Source organism: Brassica napus, chromosome C6 (genome assembly GCF_020379485.1).
Source record: "Brassica napus cultivar Da-Ae chromosome C6, Da-Ae, whole genome shotgun sequence".
NCBI lineage: Eukaryota > Viridiplantae > Streptophyta > Magnoliopsida > Brassicales > Brassicaceae > Brassica > Brassica napus.
The window spans coordinates 13,049,952-13,074,626 of NC_063449.1; the positions used below are offsets into that span (position 1 = coordinate 13,049,952).

Sequence of the window (24,675 nt, forward strand, 5' to 3'; positions counted from 1 at the left end):
AGTGTTTCTTGTTTTCTTCGTAAAATATTAACATCAACTCCGAATGCAATGAAACAAAGAGTGTTTCGGACAAAATTCAAAAGAAAACAATATGAACAAAGGAGTGGGCGATGAGGAAGAGTGAATAATGGGCGATGAGGAGAGAGAGAGGTTACGGGCGATGAGGACTGGGTTAAGTAATATCCAGGTTTTTCTGGTCATTTGATAGATTTTGATAATATTGGACTTGAAATTAAACAAATAAGCCACCAAGATCGCATCCTTCCGGAAGAAACCAAGTCCTTATGGAGCAAAAGGATAATAAAGGTAGAGATTGATAGAAAAATAGAAGAGATGGCCTTAAAATCAAGCAAGATACGTAAAGAATCTAGATCTCTACATCAATGATGTAGAATCTAACAGTTTAAGCCTTATGAATCTTTTGGCTGCTCTGATCTGAAAGAATCTGCTTTGTCTTTTCAAGTACTCCAAAGAAAATTGAACCTCCAATACCTATCCACAAAACCCTTGGACCCATTCCCTGTACAATACAGAGAGAGTCTCAGACTTGTCAGCAACTTTGCACAGATATGAGAAACATATGCACAAAGTTTCCACCATAACGCCTACTGAATGTGGTAAGTGCAGAAATGAATTCACCTTCCACAAAGCTGATGACCCTTCTTCTCTTAATATTGTCTTAAGGCAATCCGAGACCCCTTTATACTGATTTCCTGCGCCCTGCCAAATGTCAAAACGAAAAATGGAAATCCATCTACGAAGAACATGATGTTCTTTCAGTATTGTGTGTGTTCATTCGTTTTAACATACCTGAACCATTAGTCTGGTTTTGATTACGTCCAGAGGAGTGGTCAAAACTCGAGTGACAGCACCAGCAACTGCACCAAGCATTGCGTTCTCTGGATCATTTAAATCTCTTCTCGCCTGTTCTAAACATATCGATATCTTAACGGTCATAAGCCAGCAGAAGCAGATGTGTTTTTTCTTTCACTTATGAATGTAGCAACAAAAGCTTACAGCTAACTTGTATCCAATCCGTAACTGCTCATATACACAAAACTGAAGAGCGTCAAAAGGCAAATCTCGCAGCAAGAAAGATCCGAATCCCTGCATGTTTGGACAAGTAAGTAAGATGGAGATTTTATTGTTTGTTTAGCTTACACGATGTGATTAATTCAACTACAAACTCAAGTAGTGCTGCTGAAAAGCAAACAGAAAAACAGTCAGGAAAGAACATATATACCGCATACATGCCTCCAAATCCTTCTTTGGCTATAATAAGTCGAACAGCATCAGGGGCCGAAGCAAATTGTCCAGTTTGCATCCGCTGTTTAACAACCTGTTGAAGTTTCCATTACAAGATATACAGAAAGCATATAAAACCAATACAGAATAATGAAAAGAAACAAGAAAAGTAAAGAAGATTACTTCGGTTGGTACACGAACAATAGATGAAACAGCACCTCCTAAAGCACCTGCAGCCTGATTCAACTCGCTAAGACATAAATCCCTTTTCAACAGAGCATATTAGATTCTAAGGGCAACTGTCTCAGATCAGTAAGTTTTAAAACTAAATGTACAAAGCCTGAGAAGTCATCCATCTTTATTTTTCTCAATAAATGCTAAGAGAAACTTTTTAGCTAAAAAAAATCGGTCAGAGAGACTAATATTGATGCGTTACTATAGGACTCTCTTAAGTTTGTACATACCAAATGTGCAACCGCGCTAAACTTTTCAGGTAGAACCTTGAGCAGCTTCTGTTTGGTTGGTTCATATACACCGAAAAATAAGGCAGAAGCACTGCACATAGTCACAAGCGTTTTAACCAGCTAGATCATGCTTTCTTCTTCTTATTTCCTTTTTTGACTAATTACTTACGGTAAGACACCAGCAAGGTTGCCACCAAGACCAGAGTATAACCCTTTCCATATAATCTTCCCTCCATCTCGAGCTACCTACCCATGTCAAAAAAAAAAAAAAAAAAAAAAAAAATAGAGATAGTAACTGAAAAAGTCAAACACTGGTTTCTCCATGAAAGATTATGAACACATCTGGGCCATGGTGGTACTCTCCCTGAAACTAGACTACTGTGAAAAGGAGGAGAAACATACCTGCACTCGAGTTTTGATAGTATCAATTGGGTATAGAGCAGCTTCTACCACAAGACCAGCTAATCCTCCTGCTACTAGACACTCTACAAAACAACACTTGATCAGATTAAATTGGTATTTTTATAAACAGTCTCATTAAGATGTGTGTTTTGCAACTGTACCATAAAGAAGACGCAAGAAATGGCATGGATCATCATCTTGTTTAACACAGATTGTCTGCTTCTTGATAGGATTATTAATATTCTTGAATGCCAATCCATCTACAAGTAACATAAACAAATGACCAATCAATTAAAAATGTATAGGTTGCAGTTAAAATTGATTTTCTTTAGAGAAGAAGGCATGAGTTCACTAGCCAATTGTGTTGATCACAAGGATCAGAAGATACTCTTGAAATTGTTTGTGGACATGGGACGAGTTTGATCAAACCACTTTTAGTATATTTTTTTTTTTTTTGGTATGCACTGGTTAATCAAATTTCAATTCAAAGTATAAACATTTATGTGTCAAGATTCCACCATTCTAACACTAAAATCTAAAATACAGAGAGCGACCAAAGTATGGGAGATCCGGTTAAAGTAGAAGGTGGAAAAAATTTACCAGGCGAAGCAATCTGAGATCCATCTCTGCTACTGGAAGCAATGCCACGATCCATCTAATTACAAGAAATACAAAAAAAGAAAAAAAAAAAAAAAAAATACCGCATTCAGGAGCAGATAATCAAACGATAGAAGATGAAGATCTAACCCCCTCCCAAAATTTACCCGAGCGAGCTAGAGCAACAGAAGGCGAAGGCAGACAGTGGGAGTCTGAAAGAGGGAATTTGTCATAAACCTTTCTCGAAAAGTGGAAATTTATTATTCAAACCGAGCCAACCGGTTCGACGACCGGTCTAACTAATCTTTTATGTTTTAATAAACACCTTTACATTTGTCTCCATAAAGCTCAGATGGAATCGAATGTGTGCGAGTACGTTGCTTCTGAGTTCTGACAAAGACATATCTCCTCCAACAAAGGCACCAAGAAAATAAAGCAAAGTAAAAGAAATCTTCTCATCGTTTTTATCACATGCCTGCCCACACTTCTATTGTCCTTGAGTTTAGTTAGTCTTCAAAGAGAGTTTCTCTTGGTTTTCTTCTCCAATAATAATATTTCCAGGGTTATCCTCATATCTGCAATCTTTTTTTTTTTGTAACTAGTATCTGCAATCTTCTAGGTAAAGATTCATCTTCCCATTTCTTTTCTTCTTTAAGGTCGATTCTGAAATTCATCATGCACTGGATCAGAGAAACTTGTCTTTCTCTGAATCCTGGCCTTAGATTTGCTATCCATTCCACCCTTTGATAAAATATACTTACTTCATACCAGTTATTTTATCTGTATCTTTTACTCTTTTTGTTCTGCTATAAATTCAGTATTATATTTATCACACTGTTGAGAAATATCATGTTGATCACGGTTTGACCTTACAACTCAACTTTTAAAAATAAACAGAGTAGCTTGGACTTTTTGGAAGTCTAGGTATTTGGCCAGAGATTGAGTTTTGTATAATTACTTTTTAATCCTTTTAATATTTAGGGTTTTAGCTTTAATTAAGACAATGAGCCTCAAATTTCGGCTGAAAACAAAATAAAATTCTGCAGCATTTCATTTGTATTCTGGATCATTTCAACTTCAACCTGTCGTTAGAATCAAAGCTGTCCCTTTTTTTTTTGTTCTTAATCTGTAAATTCCAAAATGTTTCGTAAAGCAGAGAGCTTTTGTCGTAGCTTCTTACAGACATCACAGAACTTGCGGAGAGATAGAAAAGAAATAATGGGCATAGGAGTGTTGGGTTTGATCCCAGTTTCATCACCAGACAGTCTAAAGAAAGTACTTCAAACACTCTCGGGGAAATGGGGAGACGTAGTGGAAGATCTCGAGAGGATTCAGGTGAAACCCATGAAAGGTGCAATGACTAACCAAGTTTTCATGGTGAACTGGCCCACTAAGGATAACCATTTTCACCACAGGAAGCTTCTTGTTCGAGTTTATGGCGACGGAGTTGATCTCTTCTTCGACAGGAAAGACGAGATTCGTACGTTCGAGATTGTCTCTCGGTACGGTCACGGTCCTAGACTCCTTGGTCGGTTTGCCAGCGGTCGGATCGAGGAGTTTATCCATGCTCGGGTATGTAATGTTCCTCTTAAACATTCCAGTTTTCTTGCTCAATAATCCACTAACTAAACCTGATCTTAACTCCAAGCACATGACAGTGTTTTGTCTGAATTTGACTTTGAAGGAGATATCATTTACCCTTTGATTGTAATTCTTCTTGAATATTTTGAATTTTGGGTCAGTGTACCGGTAAATACCAATTGAGGTATACCGGTTTAGCTGTGCACTGTATAATGACTGATTCTCATGATGATCATGATTTGCGTTTATCTATGTCAACTGTATTTTTCTGACTTTTTGAGCAGACTTTATCGACCGTTGATCTACGTGATCAGCAATTATCTGCTCTCGTTGCGGCTAAGCTAAGGGAATTTCATGGTATAAAGGTTCCTGGTGATGGAAATGTGCTACTTTGGGATAGGATGAGGTAACTAATCTTTGTGATTCTCCGTAGTAAGTGGTCAAATCAATAACATAAAACATATTGACAGGAATTGGCTTGGACAAGCCAAGAGTCTGTGTACACCTGAAGATTCAGCAGATTTTGGTCTAGACAACATTGAAGCTGAGATCAACTTGCTGGAACATGAGCTGCAGTATGAGTATAAGCAGCAGGAGATTGGGTTTTGTCACAATGATTTGCAGTATGGTAACATCATGATTGATGAAGACACCAATTCCATTACTATCATTGTAAGTTTCTCATTACCCTTACAAAATATCATCATCACGCATGAACTAACCTTAGTTTTCTATAACAGGACTACGAGTATGCTAGTTATAACCCAGTTGCATACGACATAGCAAATCACTTCTGTGAAATGGCTGCAAATTACCATTCTGACTCTCCCCATATCTTGGATTACTCTCTGTACCCAGGTACTCACTAGTTAACCCGATTTGGGATCATAGACAAGTAACATATGCATTTGTATCTCAGTGGTTCTGAGTTCTGACAGATTGGTTTTGGGTTGCAGGAGAAGAAGAACGGAGGAGATTCATTCATAACTATCTCAGATCTTCAGGTCAGTTTCTCAAGGAATCTTAGTTCCTTCTTCTTTTAGTCAAAACGTCTTGTGGACCAATGAATGTGCCTGCTTATTTTGTTAGGGGAGGACCCTAGAGAAGAAGACATAAAACAGCTCTTGGAAGATGCTGAGAAGTACACATTGGCAAGCCATCTCTTCTGGGGACTATGGGGAATCATCTCTGTAAGATCTTTTCCTTTTTCCAGGCCAGATATAACGTTACCAAGCCAAATAAGAAAATTGTTCTGAAATGTGAATGTGATTGTACAGGGACATGTGAACAAGATCATTTTTGGTTACGCTGAGTACTCAAGACAGAGATTCAAACAGTACCGGCTTCGAAAACCCCAACTCTTGTGTTCCTTTACCAATAAGATGTATGAATAACTCTTGTTTTTAAACACAAAATGATGTAATGAAAAGTTGTAACCAAATCTAACCAATTTCTAAAATCAATGCTAATTTTTTTTTTTTTTTTGGATAAACCTCAATTTTTAGATTCTTACTGGCTAGTTTTATTGTTATCAGAATGTGGTCCTGCTGAGACCTAATCGCAAGAGTCTCTCTGCCGCCTTAACTTTCGCTCAGCCTCCCCGGTGGTTTGGCTTCCACCACCGCCGGGGAGGCTCTTCCTTCTCTTTCACTTCTCTTTTATGTAATTTTCTTTTCTCTACGGCATATTCCTTTTCTCCTCTTCTCTCTTTGCGGCATCATATGCCGGCGTCGTTGCTTATTTGACATGGGGATCGCTGGTGTTCTTCGTGAAAGCTAGACAAGGAAGGAGTTTTGTCTTTCTTCTATGGTTTAGTCTCCGGTTGGTTCTAGCCATTGCTCTCGTCTTCGTAGCAGTTTAGAATGGCGGTTCTTTGGTGGTGGTGTTTGTCTCGCCAGATATGTGGAGTGTACTTTGAGTCTTTGAGTATAGGTCTCTGATGTTCTAGATCTGTGCTCTACGTCCTCTGCGTTGATGGTGGTCTATGTCGGTAGTGGCTCACTGGCTCTTGTGGTTGTAGTATTTAGAGTCTTCGATCTTTGTAGTTTGACCTTCGGTGGTGAGATGGTGACAGTAGCGATCCATGGATACGCCTTGATGTGTTGTTCGTGGTGTTGATAGAGCTTTGTCGCTGACCTTACCAATGGTTTTGTTGGTCTATGCTGTTAGTTGCTGGGTAACTTGGAGGATCATTTATTGCTATGTCTTGTGCACTCGCTCTTGTCTCTTTTTTTTTCCCATTCATCAGTGTGTAGGCATTGCTGTTGGTAGTTGGTTCAGCTTCTTGTTTCTATGTTTGGTGATGAAATTAAGTCATTCATTCTCTTTCTCGTTGGAGATTGCTGGTGGAATTTCTGTAACTGACGTATGCTTGTCATCCGTTCAGTTTGTTCTTGGCTCTAGTCGAAGGAGGTAGGCAATGCTCCTTGTTTCATGGTATTTTGTAGCCACGTTGTAGTCATTATCTTTAGTGTGACTATTTTGTAGCCATATTTTTGCAAATGATTTTCTTTTGATTAGTTTTAATTTGCCAATTTTATTAAATTATATTGTCATTCAAATATTTAAACATTGCACATTCAATGAAAACACAACTTCATATATATATAAAAGAGTAGATTCAACATTACTAAAATATAGATAATTATACAAGGTAGATGAGTTTTAAAGAGTCTAAGAAGACTCTACAAAAAAACATAGTTAAAGAGTCTAAGAAGACTCTACCAAAAGACCTAGAGTTTGTTGAACCTTGTTACAAAAGAGAAGACAAGATGAACAACCTACTTCTAAATGCCATTGACAGGGTTAGGCGGAGTAATTGGGGTTTGAGGCTGAGTATAAGTCTGTCCAGTAGGTTTTTGTTGGGGAAAAAGTGTTTGGAGGAGCTGATTGATTTCAGCTCTTGTTGTTACCATGTCCTGCTTCATCTCTGACATCCTGCTTCACCTCAGCAACATCAGCAGTGACACCTTGGGGGCTTGTTTCAAGACCGCCCACACACATCTCCAGCTCCAGGTTGTGGGCAAGACCATTAGGGACGCATGCATGCTCCATGTATTGGGCACTGCCCAGTCCATAAACATGTCTCCTCTTACTCTTAGCATTCTGTGAGTACCACACCACTCTGTAAACTTGGTATCTTTCACTTTTTGCATTGCAGCTGGAGTAATATCAGGAACACTTAGCGTCATATATTTTTCAAACATCCTATACACATTAAAATCTTAGTTATGTAACTAGAAATATGTATTTATATTATATTTTCATAATATTAAACTACCTTTCATACGGAGCAAATGTTTCACAGTTGAACATCATAAATGTGTGAAGAACGGTGTTATCTTCATCATTCAACCAACCAGTTGAGCATTGACCACTGATTCTCCCTTCATGGTAAAAAAAGGGTGGTACATCCGGATAATTGTATGAGAAACGAATATCACTCATACCTTCTGGAATGCTCATGATTTTCGGATGCCCAAAATAATTTGACGATGCATTTGAAATCTCCTCGTTTATCCATTGTGCAACTATCGAACCTGCAATGTGTGCTTTGTTTTTGACCATCTTCTTCAAATGGTACATGTATCTTTCAAATACATACATCCACTTAAAATGGATGGGACCACCTAAGGCTACCTCATCTGGAAGGTGTAGAAGAAGATGTTCCATAACATCGAAGAACGATGGAGGAAATATATTTTCCAAGTTACAAAGCTTCACACAAATATTTTCCTTTACAAGCCCAACATCTGATTCTTTCAAAATCTTCGAGGAGATATCTCGGAAGAAGAGGGCAATATCTGTAAACAAAACATTAAAGTTATAACATCAATTATAGTAAATTTTAAAATGATACAAAAAAATAAATACCTCTAATTGTTGTGTGAACATTTTTTGGAAGGAGTTCGGCAAACGCAAATGGATATAGTCATTCCATTATGACATGACAATCATGACTTTTCAGTCCATGTAGCTTTAAATTGCTTTCGTTAATACATCGACTAAATTTGGAGGCGAATCCATCGGGAAGTTTTATGTCATTTTTAGCCACAAAAAGAATTGTCATTTTCCTGCATTTGACCGCCTAAATATTGGCACGGGCATCGTTCCATCCTCTTTCATCTCTAAATCCCTCCTTTTGCATAGTTCTAGAAGATGCAATCTGCTTTTGATGTTGTCTTTCGTTTTTCCATGAGCATTTAACACCGTGTTCATCAGGCTATCGAAGAAGTTTTTCTCAATGTGCATGAAATCAAGGTTGAGCCGAAGAAGATGAGTTTCCCAATACAGTAACTCCCAGAAGATACTCTTCTTTACCCAATTGTGAGTAACTCTGTAACCAAATATTGTCTTGGATGGTTATCATGTCCATTCCCTCTACATACAACAGATTTTGATAAACCTTGTATATTATTTATCCTTTCATGCAATATTTCTTCTCCGGTCAACCATGGTGGAGGAGGATCTACAATTGTTTTTCCCCGTCTAAATGCATGAGTGTTTTTCTTGTAAGGATGATCTGCATCTAAAAACCTTATGTGGCAATCAAACCAACTATGTTTCCGTCCATTAGATAACAAGAATGCACCTGTCCCATCTTGACAATATGGGCACGCTAACCGACCATGAGTCGTCCAACCTGAAAGCATCCCATACGCTGGAAAATCGCTTATCTTCCACATCAACATTGCTTGCATTATGAATCTTTCTTTCCTTGAAATATCATATGCCTCCACACCATCCCTCCATAAACTCTGTAATTCTTCAATCAACGGCTGAAGTAAATATCTAAGCTTTTTCTTGGATGTTTGGGCCCGAGAATTAGCACCGAAAGGTAAAACAATTCTCTTTTCATACACATTCACGGAGGCAAATTGTATGGAGTTACAATAACGGGCCAAAGGGAATGTGCTTCGCCATTCATACCAAACAGATTAAACCATGTTGATAAGCAAAGATAAATATTCCGGCTTTCAGCAGCAAAAGCACGATATACCTCATTAAAGTGTTTCCACGCTATGGCATCAGATGGGTGATGCATTTCGCCTTCCGGAGTCACATGTTCCTTATGCCACCGCATATTGGAAGTTGTCGCCTCAAGTTGGTACAGACGTTTCAGACGATCTGTAATAGTCATGTAAAACATTCTTTGTTTTGGTTTGTTTTTAACTTTTTCATTGTTCGGGTAGTAGCGTTCTTCTCCACAAAACCAACAACGGACCAACTTCGCATCTTCTCCTTTCCAAAATATCATACAATTCTTCACGTAAACACCAATCTTTTGTACGGGTAACCCTAGCGCTCGTATAAGTTTCTTTGTCCTGTAATATGCTTGATTACAAACAAATTGAATAAATGCGTTAATGCCTCCGAGAAATACATCTGAAACGTAATTACTCTCAGGATCAATCCTTTGATCCAACCATTCCGTTGACTCAAAGTAGAAAGACATAGTTTTGTTTAGAAAATTTGGGTGAACATTAAAAGTTCTAAATGTTTCACTCGTGAAACATTTATATATTAGAAACTAGCCACTACATAGCCACAGTACAATAGTGGCTTTTTAAAAAAAAAATATCACTGTCAATCGAATATTTTTTTGGCTCGAACTGCATAAAGTACATCATAGCTACCATACATCCATGATAAAAGCGTGGCTATGTTATATTTGGTTAAGCGATTAGACATAACACTACTACTTCGATGTCGGCACAAAAAAAACAGAACCTAGCCACTATTATTTTAGTGGTAAATTTGTGGCTATCCCACTTCCCACTAAACTTTCGTTGCTAGTTCGTGGCTTAATAGCGATACTGTTTTTTCGTGGCTTGTTTTTGGGTTTACCGTTGCTAATTTTTTTGTGTGGCTAAAACGTGGCGGTATCGTGGCTTTTTGTTTATAGCCACGGTTTTGTAGTGACACTTCTGTGGCTATGCGGTAGATTTTTACTAGTGGTCATCTCACATGCATAAACTTCCCATCACATAGCAAACCACTACCACTTATCATCTTAAGCTACCACAACCAAAAAAAAAAAATTAAATTGCATCATATAAATCACATCATGAAAATAAATGATACAATTTTGAATTACTTATTTTCAAATGAGACCAATATATATAGTTTTAGATCAGTTGTAATATCTGATGCTATTATTAGTTATTTTAGCATTACTTTAAGAAAATGATACAGTTTCGTTTAATTTGTATCATTTTAATAAAATTGATGTAACTATACAAAATTTATAACGATTAATAATTGAAGCATTTGTTATTTGGTTAACATCATTGATTAAAATGATGCATAATTAACATCATTAAAAATTGATGCTGATAAATAACAATTTTCTCTTTAGTATCATTTTAATAAAAATAATGTTATTTTATTTAAATTTACATGATTTAAATTATTTGATATACTATCAAATTCATTTACATCAATAAAAAATTGACACATATATGTAATATTTTATTACTATTATATAATATAACTAAAGTTTATTTAAATGTATTACGAAGCAAAAAAAACTCCATTTAAAACAACTCACTTGAAATAATCAGTTAACAAAAATCATAAACTTAAAAGACTGGAGATTACGTGAATCATTTATGATTTATAAGGCTTAAAATTTGTATGGTGGTGTTTTATCAAAAGAGAGAGAAATATTTTCCTCTAGCTATAACTGTTTCACCACAAAAAATATATCTTTTTCTGTCGTGATCTTCAATACTCATTTATGGGTTCTTCTTTTCTGAAACCTTTTTATCTGTTAATATTTATTGTTACTGACTATTCAAGTAAAAAAACAAAATTTGGATTAATTTTCTTTTTTATCAAATGATAATGATGGGATAACTCTAACCAGATATTATTTTTCTATATTCTCTTCGTATGGAGTATATGAAGTCAAATCTGATATCTAGAGGACAAGTAAAAATCTCAAGAAATAGTGGTTGATGGAAAATTCATTGATGAATGTTGTTAAATTCACTACAGAATTAACGAAGATGGAGGACATATATTAGGTGCATAAAACAAGAAGTAAATGAAGATGGAGAATTTGGATTGAAGAAAGTCTTATGGGCAATCAAGTTTGAATGTTTTACAATTTTTTTCCTCTAAATGTATCTTTTTCCTATTCCTGATTTTCTAGGCTTATATTTTTTAATATTTAAGTTTTATCTTTTACATTAGATTTTATTTTAGGGAAAATAAACCAATGTAAAAATATGTAATTGATCTATTGACATGATTTAGAATCGATTAGTATAATAATATTAACAATTATAAATGATACAACTACTTAAATTATTTTAATATTTTGATAAAAATGTTTTTTTATTAATCAAAATAATTAGAATCATTTAGTTTAATCAATGTTAATACATACATCATTTAAAAAAATGATGTAAATTTTACTATCATTTCTTAAAATTGATACGCCTAGTATTACTTACACTAATTGATGTAAATATTTAATATTTTATATCAATTATTAATAAAATGATGTATATTATTTGCATCACCATTTTCAACGTCATTTCACTAAGTGATGTAAAATCTATTTACATCATTTATAAGTAATGCAAATATTCATAATAAATGATTCTAAACAATCTTTTTTTTTTGTAGTGTACCCTTTAAGAATTCTCTCCATATTGTCGTTGTTGATAGTGTTATCCAAAGTGATACAAAACACATTTTTCTCTAAACCCCAATCCTTCAAACATTCAAGAATCATGCGAGCAATTTCTCCACCAGTGTGTGGACAGTTCAGAACACAGAAAACTAAACCTTATTGTTCAACTTCCAGTTATCAACAATGAAAGAGGAAGTTAGATAGAGACAACCCATGGTAGTGGAATGAGAAAACAAACTCGACCCTGATGCTTTGCCAACACATTTCTAAGATTTTCCTTTTATACTTCATACTTTCAAAACATATCAACAACATCAGTTTGTCTACAAATGGGTTGACAATCCTTTTCATACTCATCATATTTAAAAGGCAAATTATGATGGATTGTGATCTCGCTAGTCATCTCTCTATCAACTTTATGATCATATGTTTTAGTATTAATCACTAGTTTCTTACCACAATGGTTACACTGACCTCTTTCCTTGCCATCACTTTCAACCCCAACTGATATAAGATCTTTACAATATTTAGAAGTTAAACGTCTCTTACGTGGTTGTATCGCTTGAGTTATTTCAGCTGCTTGTGTGTCACTTTGTTCTGGTTTTTGCATTTCTGGTTCTCCCTCACTCATTGCATTTTCTTCGTTCAAAGAATATTATTCATTCATGCCCATGTAATCCCTTTGAGCATCAAGGATTACTATTGTATTGAAAGATTCCAAATCAATTCTGCAAATACACAAAAGATGTTAAATAAGACATATATGAACTTGTAGAAACAATCACTGTTTTTGAACAAAGATATAAAACACTAACGTGATGGTTTGACTGTTGTTCCAAGAAAATACAAGAAAATTTTGTAAGTTTGTCACAACGGAGCAAAAAAGGGACAAAAAACTCAAACTAATGTTTAAAGCCATTCATATGAACAAATATATGCTTAAACTCATTCACAGGAACAAGAAGAAGCTTAAACCCATGTCTGAATCAACTTAATAATTCACTTTGTAATGAGAAGATGCTTAAACCGATGTCTGATGATAAAATAATAATGAGAAGAGATAACAAACAAGTTCAAATATCACCTTAATTCCAAATACGATACTTCAACACTAAATTCAGAATGTTTATTGACCTGCAAAATAAGAAGTTGAGTTTAAAAGCTGAGTTTTGTAGGTTGAACCATCATCATAAGATGTCATTGTAAGAGTACTAAAGGCCAACCCAAACGAAAAAACCCAGGATAAAAGATCAGATGCTTATGGTTGGGTTAAGAAAATTAGTAGAAGTGTTAAAGAAGGAAAAATTGAGGTTATTTATTTTAGAATCAATTTCAATGGAAGGTTATTCTTCTTTGAGAGTTGAGGTAGAGTAGATCGGAAGAAATACATTTGTCGGAGTTAAAATCGGTTAGAGGAATACCAAGATGAAATGTAATAGTTTGGGAATTTGGTGGCTCTATCTTAAAAATGAGCAAGTCCTCCAGATCGTAGTTTGACAAAGTCGACATCGATAAAAAAAACTTTCATTTTCAAACAATAGTAATGTGTTTGTTATTAAATAGGGTTTGATGGAATGCTCGAGTGGACTATAATTATGTTAATTGGATTTCATAACTGATAACAACTTTCATCTTGAATCTATTTATATTTAATGGAACTTTTGTTTTTATTATTTTTCTTTGCAACATAATTAAACGCATGTATAATACCATATAAGTTATAGTTAACAAAAACATCTTTAAGCATGATTTCTGAATCATATATATACATGACATAGTTGTCTAATTTTTTGTTATAATGTTGATGGTGCTCAAAGCTAATCAGTTGTTTTATCGACTTGCACTCTTTATTTTTTATTTAGTTTTTCAAAATTGTAATGATATCTAAAAGTTAAGAAAATGAACTCCTAGAGTGAAATTGTAGTATTGGTAGTTGTTTTGGTTATGGATGTACCAATTAATTCATCAAGTGAAACATAAGAATCTCCACTATGAAATTATGTAAATAAATTGCAGAAACTATGACCAAAAAGAAGAACTTGGAAATTTAAATACAATTTTTGTAATGAGATTCAATAAGCATCATATTCCAGAATTAAACACATTTATTTGGAATGAAAAGATATAAGACATCTCATTGTAGAAGGGTAACAATGACTGCAAAGCTTTAAATGCAAAAGTTGAACAACGAAGTTGAGATGAAGATATCTAAGCTGAATCAAGTTAGAGATCAGTTGAATCAAGAAATTGCAAGAATGTTTTTACAAGATGTGAGTCATACAATCTTTCAACTATCTATACTATTAAAGCAAAATATCTCATAGAATTTTTCTCTTAGTTTTTGGAGTTATTTACAAGAGAATGTCACTCCTAAATTTATGCATATCTTAACTAATTAATATCAACCATTTTTTTTTTTTTGACATCAATCATCTACAGACTCATACTGACTCTGTAAACCAAACCGGTAACTCTGCATCAATGTGAATGACGAAAGACGGTTGTTTCCTAGCACTGCGTGCTAAGCTATCCGCCTTTTGATTTTCCGTCCGAGGTACATGAACGATCTCTGAGTTTAGAAAGCTTCTTTTCAGAAGCTTAATGTCTTCCAGGTAATTGTCAAACGCTGGTCATTCTTTTGGTTCCGAAACCATCTTTACAAATTGAGAACAATCCGTCGCAAATGTGACCTGAAATTACCGTAAATTCCTGATAGACCATGAATTTGACCCACTTTTATCCATGGTTTATAAATGTTTTAACTACTAACTATTATATTATAGAGTCTATTTAGAATATTTATAGGATCATGAGTGATTTGGAGATAAGTGATGATTTTGGAGCATTTTGGCGATATTTGGAGCAAGCACTCGAGATGACCATCGAGCTCGACCATCGATCGATAATGAAGAGGAATAATTGATCGATGTTCATGTCTTGACATCGATCGACAGCGAAGCACGCAGAAAGCCCGTTTGGTCACAGCCGACTTGAAGCCCAAGTCTTCACCAGTTTACAAGATTACCCCTGACGAGTTTTAACCTAATTATATAAGCTTTCCCACCATGTTAGAGGCAAAGTGTGCTTTCTTGTTTTATTATTTTTCACAGCAAGGTTTTCTAGGATTTTAATAGATTGGAGAGAAGATCCAAACTTATAATTTGTGATTGGAACTCCATTAATATTTATTTACTATTCTAATGAAGTTTTCTTACCTAATTGTTGTTATGAATGCTTAGCCATGTCTGAGTAGTTTCATTGTTAGATTTTAGGGTTTAAATAGGTTAGGAGGGATTAGCCCCAACTATAGATTGTTGAGTTGTGGTAATTGTCATTAGGATTATTCATTAATGCCTGTTTCTAGATTAGCTACCTAGAACTTTCCCTAGGATTGATAGATAAAAGCGAGAGCTTCATTCTCATCCTGAAAACATTCTATTTGAGCTAAGTTTCTTGCTATGAGTAAGACGATAGCTGATCTAGTGAGCTTAGTAAGCTATCATTCAACCCGCGCGTAAGGCTTAACTAGAAGTGCGTCGATCGATATCATTATTGAATAATCGATCGACGGAGCGAAAGGTGAATCGATTGATATCTCTATAGGATCATCGATCGACACTTTTTAATTGATCGACATACGATAGTTGAGATCATTTGATCTAGTTAATAGACAAATCCAAACATGCGAAAGCTGATAGACTTGTTGACTAAGTAGTTGAGCTTTACATTATCATGCATGCAACTCATTATGCACCTGTAGGATTATAATCTCAAGTTTCCTGAATAAAAACCCTAAGTCTAACTATTTCCTTTTAAGCACCAAAACCTCAACCAATCAATTGAGCAAACACTTTCTTGATAAAAACTGCAACTTACATTTAAAACCGCTAAAACATTTTGCTTAAAAAATCATATTAGATTTCTTAGGTTCCCTAGCTCCCTGTGAATTCGATCCCTAAGTACTACAACTCTACCTCTTATTTGAGAGAGTATAAATCACTCCTTAGGGTAATTTGAGTGGTATCAATTCCTCATGCATTCCATTGCCCATATTAGCGCTTCTACCTCCGAATGAAGAGGTAAAAGACTTGCCCTGACATTCCGTGCCCCTAGCAATCCATCAAAACCCGCGAAAGTGCTGTACAAGCCTTGTCCTGAGAATTGTTCCTTATCTTTCCATGAGCCATCTATGAAACACCATCTTCCCGGTATTGTTGGTACAATTCTTTCATGTACTTCATTTGCAACCCTCTGATTACTTGTTACATGTGCCTCCGCCCAAAGTGTTGATTTTAGTTCCGCTAGTTTAAGCGTATCTCTTGGATCAACATCCAAATTACTAAAAACTTTGTTGTTTCGACCTTTCTAAATATACCATAATATCCATGCAAATTGGTGATCCTCCATTTTTGGACTAACTCTCCAAAAAAGATGATCCATATTTTCAAAAAGAGAACTGAGAGGGAAGATGAGGATTCGATGGTATTTTTGAAAGAGCCCACACATGTCGTGCCGGAGGGCATTCGAAGAAAACATGATTTATGGATTCCTCTGGAGCTCCACATCTTGCACAACAAATGTCCCCTTGTATTCCTCTTGCTTTTAGATTTTTCAGTACCGCTATACACCCTGATAGAAGTTGCCATAAGAAATGCTTTATTTTCGGAGGGCACCGCACCTTCCAACATAATGCTTTCAATATGTCCACAGTGGGTCCACAAAATTCTAGTGGTTTTTCCTTATCAGGATAGACCTGTTCTACTTGATATTCTGATTTTACTGTGTATTTCCCATTATTAGTGAAATGACATCCATCTCTATCTACCAGCTGATTTCTACTCAGTGGAATACTTTCAATAATTTTGGGATCGTGGGGATCCACCAAAGTCTGAATCGCCTGCAAATTCCATGTTCGGGATTCCATATTAATGAGAGAATCCACTGTGATGTCCGGGTGACTATTATGAAGGTTTTTGTTTGCTGGTCTCGAGCGAGTGGTTGGGATCCATGGGTCATTCCATACCGAAATAGACGAATCGGTTCCCATCCTTTTAATTAGTCCTTTGCTAACCAGATATCTAGCATATATGATACTCCTCCAGCGATATGACGAGTGATACCACTCAAATTACCCTAAGGAGTGAATTACTCTCTCAAATAAGAGGTTCAGTTGCAGTACTTAGGGATCGAATCCACAAGGAGCTAAGGAACCTATTAAATCTAGTCAATTATTAATTCTAAGTGTTTGTTGTTTTATGGTTTAAAAGTAAATAGAAATCCTAATTGAGCAAGACTATTGCTCGACTAACAAGATGATTGGGGGTGTAACTTATTGGAATGATGATTGGGGGTGTAACTTATTGGAAGATATTAGATGCAGGGTTTCTATTCAAGTGTTGGAGATTATAATCCTATAGATGCCTAACAGTTGCACTGGTTAACTAATTATATTAAAGCTCAACTCCTTAATAACGGTGATCAGCGATGACAATGTTTCACTGGTTAACTAATTATATCTTGGATCTCAACTGTCGTCTTTTGATCACAAGAAAGTGTCGATCGATGATCCTATAGGGATATCGATCGATACACCTTTCGCAATATCGATCGATTGTCAGAAGACAATATCGATCGATTGTCAGAAGACATTATCGATCGATGCTTCTAGATAAGCCCTAGGCAAAGGTTGATAATGCTCACTAGTCTCCTAGATCAGCGGTTAGAATCTCTCTAGCAGTCCTAGCATGACAGATTAGATTCAAGATAGGATGGTCAAGGATGCTTGACTCATGCTAATTCCTAGGTTCATGTTCTGGTTAGCAAGGATCAAACAAGCATTAATGAACAATCAATCAATGAATATCACAACTCAGCAAATCTATAGTTGAGGCTAATCCCTCTAACCAATTTGAACCCTGAATCTAACAAGTGAACTACTCAGACATATCTAAGCAATTCATGACACAAAATATAGATAAAAACTGCATAGAATAGAATAGATGAATCAATGGAGTTCCAATCACAAATCTCTCTATGATTTTCTCTCCTAAAACTCTCTGCTGAAAATAAGAATACAATGGTGGCCAAAAAACTCTATTGCCTCCTAACACTTAGGCAAGTATACAACTATTAGGTTAAAAACTCGTCATGGGTAATCTTGTAATTTGGTGAAGCCTTGGGTTTAAAGTCGGCTGGAACCAAGTCGTGCATCTCGCGTCTCGACATCAATCGATGGTACAAGATGTACATCGATCGATCATGATCTTCAATCGTCGAGGCTTCTCTTCTGTATCGATCGACGGCACTGGATGTGGGTCGAACGATTGCTTCTTCTTCGTATCGACCTCTAATGGTCAGCTCGGATGAAATCTCTTTTAAGCTCCTAAATGCTCCATAATCATCACTTTACTCCAAGATACTCCTGAACCTGAAAACATACCTAATAGGATAGAATATATAATATATAGATAGTAAAATACTTATATACCATAGATGAAAATGGGTCAAATCCATGGTATATCAACTCCCTCAGACTTACCCTTTTGCTTGTCCTCAAGCAAAACAAACAGGCAGTCTCTCTGAAAGAGGTTTGAAAACAGCAGGGACTTATAGATTTAAAACACAGAAATCATCACCTCTACAATTTCGTAAACCACATCTAAAAGGTCCTAATCACAAAAGCACATTATGCATTATCCTAGCTTAGCAACCAAATTCAACTAGTCTACAACTCAGCAAATCCTATCTGACATTCCCCTCTACTAACCTCATTTCTTAGCATAAATATAAAAGTGAATGCTTTACCTTGGGAGTATCGATCACAGGATGCAAGGATTTTCAGACAAGTATCTGGAACTGCAGGTAAAAGTTAGTTCCTAAATTCTCTTTCTCTAATTTCTCTCTTGAGTCAAAGCCTGCTTATATTGCAAGATCAGTGACCAAGATTTGACAGGCTTCCATGAATCAAGACTTAATGGTGGTTGCCACCAAGCTCTGTTCACTTCTTTTTGACCTATATCCAAGAATTCTTTGTGAAGCGAGCCTTGAAGATTGCCGCCTCCAAGTCCTGTTCGAATTCTTTTATTGGAATTTTTATGAATCAAGCCTTAATGGTTTTAGCCACCAAGTCATGTTCAGATTCCTCCTAATAAATCCTAAGTTCTAATTAGGTAATAAATTTCAGATTTTTTTTTTAACTAACTAACCACTCTAGGGTCGAAATAGCGAGAGGAAATGTGATAAATGAATCTATACAAGGCATTACCTTCCAGACTTGTCTGAAGAATATGATCCCATGTATATCAAGCCCCAAGACAAGCGATTATGTCAGGTTTAGTATTGGTGGTCAGCTTTGGTTCCTTCAAACAATCAAGGAAAATGTGTATAGTTGACAGGTTGATCCACTTTAGCATCTTTAGTACTATCTGCAATCAGTAAATCTAGAATGATGCTAAAGAGTGGTTAGACATTCAAGTATAAATCAATAATAAGATCATAGTCCCTTTCACATAGCTAAGCATAATTTATTAAAAATCTTTTTATAAGAATTAGAATAAATTATATCAGTAAACCTCCCCCCCCCCCACACTTAAATTACACTGTCCCAGTGTAACACGGTCGGAGTTATGGTGGAAACTAAATCATAAGTACTCAGTGTAACAAGTTAGGAAGATAAACCTGACCGGAGTGGGAATCGATCGATGTGCGTCGGTATGCATCGATCGTCGTATGTGATTGTAGATCGATCGATGTCGACGTCTCATCCACGGTCAATATGGTGATCATCCTACTTGGGTCTTGCAATAAATCTGAAAGAATGAAAACGAAAGTAAATACTAGTAACTAAGAAAACCAATTAAAATTACCTAATAGTGGGTTGCCTCCCACTCAGCATTTTGTTATAGTCATTTAGCTTGACTGTGGAGCTGTGTGGCTAGTTGGTGGAAAGACAGCTACTTGTTGGGAAACAAGCATCATTTTTGGCCTCATCTCTGCACATTCTGGACCAAGCTGCAATGAAACTTCTTGTGGCCTCATCATTTCTGGTCCATCTCTCATCCATCTTATGTATTGCATTTGAGATGTTCTGTAGCCTTTCTTGGGTGTTTTCAATGCTGAACTGATGCCATCCTATCTTTGTCGTAGGCGTATGCTGATAGCTCGTTCAGTTCCTCATGCATTGACTCCATTTTGTTTTGTATCAGCTGTTCGGCGTCTGGTGTAGACGTGGTATCGATCGATGCGACCAAGTGTTTATCGGTCGATGCTGGTGCCTTACTGTCGATCGATTTGGAGCGTTCTCTGTCGATCGATGCTGATATCTGGTGTTGAGATACGAATTACCTCTGAATGGCTGTGACTTCCTTCTGTAACCACTCTGCATGGCTATCCAGTCAACTGAGTCTGACGTCGAATGGAAAGTAGATGTCATCACACCGCTTCTCAAACCGGTCCTCCATGGTGTCTATAGCTGTGTAAAGCTTTGATGTGATATGATCAACTTCTGCTGCTGTGTAGGGAAGATGTTCTGTAGGTTTCTTGACGTCGAGCGATGCCCTGCGGAACCTATCGATCGATGTTGAACATTCTTCCTGAAAATCATGTTGATCAAAAAGCGTGCCAATGTCCCTCTGGACATTCATCATCTGTGTAGACAAGGTGTCCAAGTATCGCATGATAGGTGAGGTGAAACGGTCGTGCATATCCTCGTATGTTTGTAACCTATCTTCCATGGCTGCGAACTTGCTGTCGATCGATGTGATGGTGCAGATATCGATCGATGTGGCTGGTTGTTGGTTCTTCTTGCGAATGGTGTCCAAATCTTCCTGTAGCAGATCAATTCTCGTGCTTAACCAGTCCACGTTGTTGTTGAGAGGGTTGTATACGCCGTTAATCTTCGTGTTGATGTATGCGATCTCCCATTCATCCTTCTTCTCTGCCAAACTTTCCGGTTCTGCAGGAATCTGGGATGTTTGTGGCTTGACATCGATCGATGTTGCTTTGTTGGCGTCGATCGATGGTGATGTCGTAGCTTCTTTCTCAAGAATGTGCTGCATACTCTCAATCTCTGTCCTCATCTCTGCCATACTTCTGAAAAGCTCATTGTAACCTCTGTCCAAAGGTTGGTAAGTGTCATCTACCAATGTCTTGAGTTCATCTCCTAGTTTTTCTTGAACTCCACAAATACCAGTCACCATCTCATTAATCTCATCCTTGGTGTAGATCTCTGCCAGTTTTGTAGGTGTGAAAGAAGTGGCATGTTCTGGAAGACATATGTGACTCTCCTCAAATAGGGATGCTCTCTCCAGAATTTTTCATATGTTGTCCTTGGTAACAAGGATCATCTCACCAGCTACGCTTCTTGCATATCCAGACTCATCTCTGTAGACACCATATTTGTCCTTTTGTTCCCATCTGAACTTTCTGGCTCCATAGATGTCATAAGCGCGACGTCCACATTCGTAACGTCTGTCGATCGATGGTGGAGGTGCCCTGTCGAACGATGTAAGAGCATCCTTGTCGATCGATGTTTGGCCTACTGGTTGGCACGATTGGTGTGAACTAATTTTTGTTGTGTCGGCCCTTGGATGTTCGTCTGGAACAGCTGGGATGTTGTCTGGAATGCTGTGTTACTACACAAACAAGTTGCATGGTCCATTGGCCAACTGAAGAATATATGCTATGTCCTCTCTGGATACTTGTAGAATTCTCCCATCCATAGCTCTTGCATGGCCATCTGGGTCCCTGAAAATACCAAATTCATCAGGAGTTAGAAAACCGTAATAAATACTCATATTCTTCTTAGTAAATAAAGAAAGTTTAGGTTTAGAATGAGAATCGATCGATGTTGATACTGGAGTATCGATCGATGGTAGACGTTTGTCTGCTGAATTAGGGTTTTTGGATCGAATGCTCTTTCTTGATGTTCCTTCTGATTTGTTTGTGGGAGCATTCATCTTTTCTGCTATGGTGTGGTGAGAAGTAATCTGGGGTGCAAAACTCCTTATATAGGTATTGGTAAACCTACTTGGAATTGGAATATTCCCTTTTTCCTTTTCAAAGGCGGCGGCTTTAATATCGATCGATGTACCTGGTGTGGTATCGATCGATGCATAAGATCGTTTTGTTGGATGAGGGTGGGTATCGACCGATGCTGAGTAGACTCTGTCGATCGATGGTGGAGACGCGTTGTTGAAGGAATGGCTTGAATAACTTTCATCCTGCATAGCAATCTCTATAGCTATTTCCTTCTAGTAATCCTCATCATACTCCTCAGTAAGATCCTCATTGGATGAAGGAATTACAGTCTCTACTGCAAAACTTTCATGGAATCCACTGTCTGCCCAACTGCCTATTGAATAGTCATCACATCCTCTTTTGTTGGGTTGTTGAAAGGCAAAGTCTGTATAATACTGATCTGGTAATGTGAAGTGGTCTACCGGTTGATTCCCGTCGAGCGACGTGGGATAGTGTTCATCGGTCGTTGGTGACTCATTAAAATCGATCGATGACGCAGTGTGAGTGTCGATCGATTCTGAGTACTCTATTTATACTCTGCTCCACAATGGCATGCTGCAATGTAGCCAAGATCATTTCCAAGCTCCACGAGGTTGACCTGTTGTCTCACAACTCAAACTAGGTCATAGTGGACGTCTGGATTTATCAGTGTCAGACACAATCTGTTGGTGTTCATGTCACATACAGCTCCTAGCAGGAAAGCTCTTCCAAGCAGAAGTGAAGAGTTCCAGTTAAGCTTGATGTCCAGGACATGAAAATCTACTGGGACAAGGGCATTACCAATCTGTACCTCAAGGTCTCTTATGATGCCTCCTGAGCTTCTTTCTGAAAGGTCCACGAAGGTGAAAGATTCTGATGAAGGCTCTATTTTCAGACCAAGCTAGTATGCCATAACCTTAGGTAGTATGCTGACTGATGCTCCTGTGTCACAAAGTGCATGAGGAAATTCAATACCCTTCACCACACATGGTATTGCGAACTTCCCAGGATCACTCTTCTTCTTCAATGTGATCCTTAGTTTCATCCTTTCCCTGACATGATGAAACATTCTCCTACTGTCCTCCTCAGTCTCCTTAGTCTCTCTGAAGAACATCCACAACCGGTGTGTGTAATAAACTTCATCAAAAGGTTTCTCCACTGGGATTCTGAGGACTCTCTTAGTGAAACCATCTATCTCCTTCTCATTAGCTTCCCTCTTAAGGTTCATAAGAATCTTCTCCTTTCTTTTCCTTAACCTTCTTCCTTCAGTTGCCTCATCAACTTTCATAGGCTCTGGTGTAGTGTCTGAAGGGTTGGTTGTAGGTTCTGGTGGGTTTGCTAAAGGTTTAGGTGGTGGTCTGAGTGCATTGATTCGGTCACTATCAATAAATGGTAATCGCACTCGGTAGGTGAGAGGTGCCCGTCGATCGATGAGAGGTGAGGGGGTCGATCGATATCAGTCTCTCTCTGTCGGTCGACTGCTGGGTGAGGATGTTTTTCTGCGAATTCCTCATGAGTCATGATCCGAACTGCACTACACTCCGCATTCGATTTAGCAGATGACGTCGAACGATGGTTAGAGTAATCTGTCGATCGATCTTCGTCATGGTCTGTCGAGCGATGTGCATCCATTGAGATCGGTCGACACCATTGTTATCCGCCGAAACTCATAGAGCTTTCAACTTCGAAGTCTCCTTCTCCAAGCTTCTCATGCTTCACCACTTGCCAGAAATCATCATCTATGATGGCATTTACGTGGTGTTTTGATTTCTCAACTCCTGCCTCTCTAACCAAGGCTTCTTGCCTCTTTACAGTGTATCCAGTCTGAACCACTTGCAGTTCAAGCTTCCTCACCTGAGTCCCTAAGGTCTCAATTCTTGTGTTCAGACTGTTGTAGGCGGAATCTATCTTCCCATTGAAGTCTACAGTGAGTTGTTGCTGTCCTTCCAGAACTCTGTCAAGCATTGCTTCAATCTTGCTTTCCTGAGTCTGTGGTGGTGGATTCTGGTAAAATGAGTTTCCATAGCCTCTGCTGTTGTTGCTGAAAGGTTTCTGGAACTGTGAACTCCGGTTACTCCTCTGACCATTGCTCATGAACCACATCTAACTTTGCTCTAACTTCGTCCATCTGCACTTTCCCTAGGGATGCAACAGACTTCTTCCTCTCAAAGGCAGTGTTCTTGGTGCTGCTGCTGTTTGCTAGATTTTCTATCAGTCTCAAAGCTTCCACCGGATTCCTGGTGTTGAAGTTTCCCTCGCTAGCTGTATCAAGAGCCATCTGATACCTCAAGGCGATACCTCTGAAGAAAGTGCTCAGCAGTTGCACTTCGTTGAATCCGTGGTGTGGACAGTCTCGCTGGAAGAACTTGAATCTGATCCACACATCTTTGAAAGACTCTCCAGTCTCTTGCGCAAATGTAGCAATTTTGCTCCTCAAGTCTTCAGCGCATGCCTCATCGAAGAAGTTTCGCAAGAAAGCATTCTTGATATCGGCTCAGGATGTTAGAGATCATGTGGGCAGCTGCTTAAGCCAGTGCATCGCTTCTCCAATCATAGAATACTTGAAGAGCTTGCACAATAGATAGTCCTCGGGGACTCCATCCATACGAATAGCAGCGATAAGATCCTCGAACCTCTCTAGATGGTCCATAGGATGCTCGTGCGGTAACCCAGAGTAGGGTATCTCCGACACGAGTGTGTAGTACTGAGGCTTCAGTTCGAAATTCTGCTTCTGAATCTCTAGAAGTC

At 37.6% G+C, this 24,675-nt stretch overlaps 2 protein-coding genes and 1 non-coding gene across 9 annotated transcripts; 2 read left to right on the plus strand and 1 right to left on the minus strand.

The window, feature by feature from the left end:
* Nucleotides 1–207: 207 nt before the first annotated feature.
* On the minus strand, nt 208–3,066 carry LOC106390661 (probable S-adenosylmethionine carrier 2, chloroplastic). 3 transcript variants are annotated; one of them, XM_013831176.3, is made up of 12 exons: nt 3,034–3,066; nt 2,712–2,766; nt 2,273–2,371; nt 2,112–2,194; nt 1,879–1,955; nt 1,710–1,800; nt 1,429–1,482; nt 1,244–1,339; nt 1,018–1,107; nt 811–924; nt 640–720; nt 208–520 (listed from the first exon to the last, which is right to left on the minus strand). In XM_013831176.3, exons 1-12 carry the CDS (start codon nt 3,049–3,051, stop codon nt 404–406), a joined length of 975 nt encoding a protein of 324 aa, XP_013686630.2. In that variant the 5' UTR covers nt 3,052–3,066; the 3' UTR covers nt 208–403. The 3 variants fall into 3 exon arrangements, with proteins under 3 accessions (XP_013686630.2, XP_022566075.1, XP_013686629.1); XM_022710354.2 differs by lacking the exon at nt 3,034–3,066 and adding an exon at nt 2,876–2,965 and having other exon boundaries at nt 640–713; XM_013831175.3 differs by lacking the exon at nt 3,034–3,066 and adding an exon at nt 2,876–2,964.
* LOC106390660 (probable choline kinase 3) lies at nt 3,066–5,773 on the plus strand. Of its 5 annotated transcripts, none has more exons than XM_013831173.3 (8): nt 3,066–3,148; nt 3,891–4,280; nt 4,574–4,695; nt 4,760–4,961; nt 5,030–5,147; nt 5,246–5,293; nt 5,379–5,479; nt 5,567–5,773. In XM_013831173.3, the coding sequence occupies exons 2-8, from the start codon at nt 3,927–3,929 to the stop codon at nt 5,681–5,683; spliced, it is 1,062 nt and encodes a 353-aa protein (XP_013686627.1). In that variant the 5' UTR covers nt 3,066–3,148; nt 3,891–3,926; the 3' UTR covers nt 5,684–5,773. The 5 variants fall into 5 exon arrangements, with proteins under 5 accessions (XP_013686627.1, XP_013686621.1, XP_013686622.1 ...); XM_013831168.3 differs by lacking the exon at nt 3,066–3,148 and adding an exon at nt 3,155–3,327 and having other exon boundaries at nt 3,865–4,280; XM_013831170.3 differs by lacking the exon at nt 3,066–3,148 and adding an exon at nt 3,155–3,327 and having other exon boundaries at nt 3,881–4,280.
* An 18,487-nt stretch (nt 5,774–24,260) lies between these two features.
* On the plus strand, nt 24,261–24,368 carry LOC125589471. Its single transcript, XR_007325659.1, has one exon. It is a non-coding gene; the product is annotated as a small nucleolar RNA R71 (small nucleolar RNA).
* The last annotated feature ends 307 nt before the right edge of the window (nt 24,369–24,675 follow it).

What these genes read in the sequence shown, in the direction of transcription:
- LOC106390661 (XM_013831176.3), bottom strand. An exon ending in AACCTTGCTGGTGTCTTACC is followed by an intron (nt 1,801 to 1,878) that starts GTAAGTAATTAG and finishes GACTATGTGCAG; the next exon opens with TGCTTCTGCCTTATTTTTCG. An exon ending in GGTCATCAGCTTTGTGGAAG is followed by an intron (nt 521 to 639) that starts GTGAATTCATTT and finishes TGTATTGTACAG; the next exon opens with GGAATGGGTCCAAGGGTTTT.
- LOC106390660 (XM_013831167.3), top strand. Translation starts at nt 3,849, where the DNA reads ATGTTTCGTAAAGCAGAGAGCTTTTGTCGTAGCTTCTTACAGACATCA. An exon ending in CTACTTTGGGATAGGATGAG is followed by an intron (nt 4,696 to 4,759) that starts GTAACTAATCTT and finishes ACATATTGACAG; the next exon opens with GAATTGGCTTGGACAAGCCA. An exon ending in GACTATGGGGAATCATCTCT is followed by an intron (nt 5,480 to 5,566) that starts GTAAGATCTTTT and finishes GTGATTGTACAG; the next exon opens with GGACATGTGAACAAGATCAT.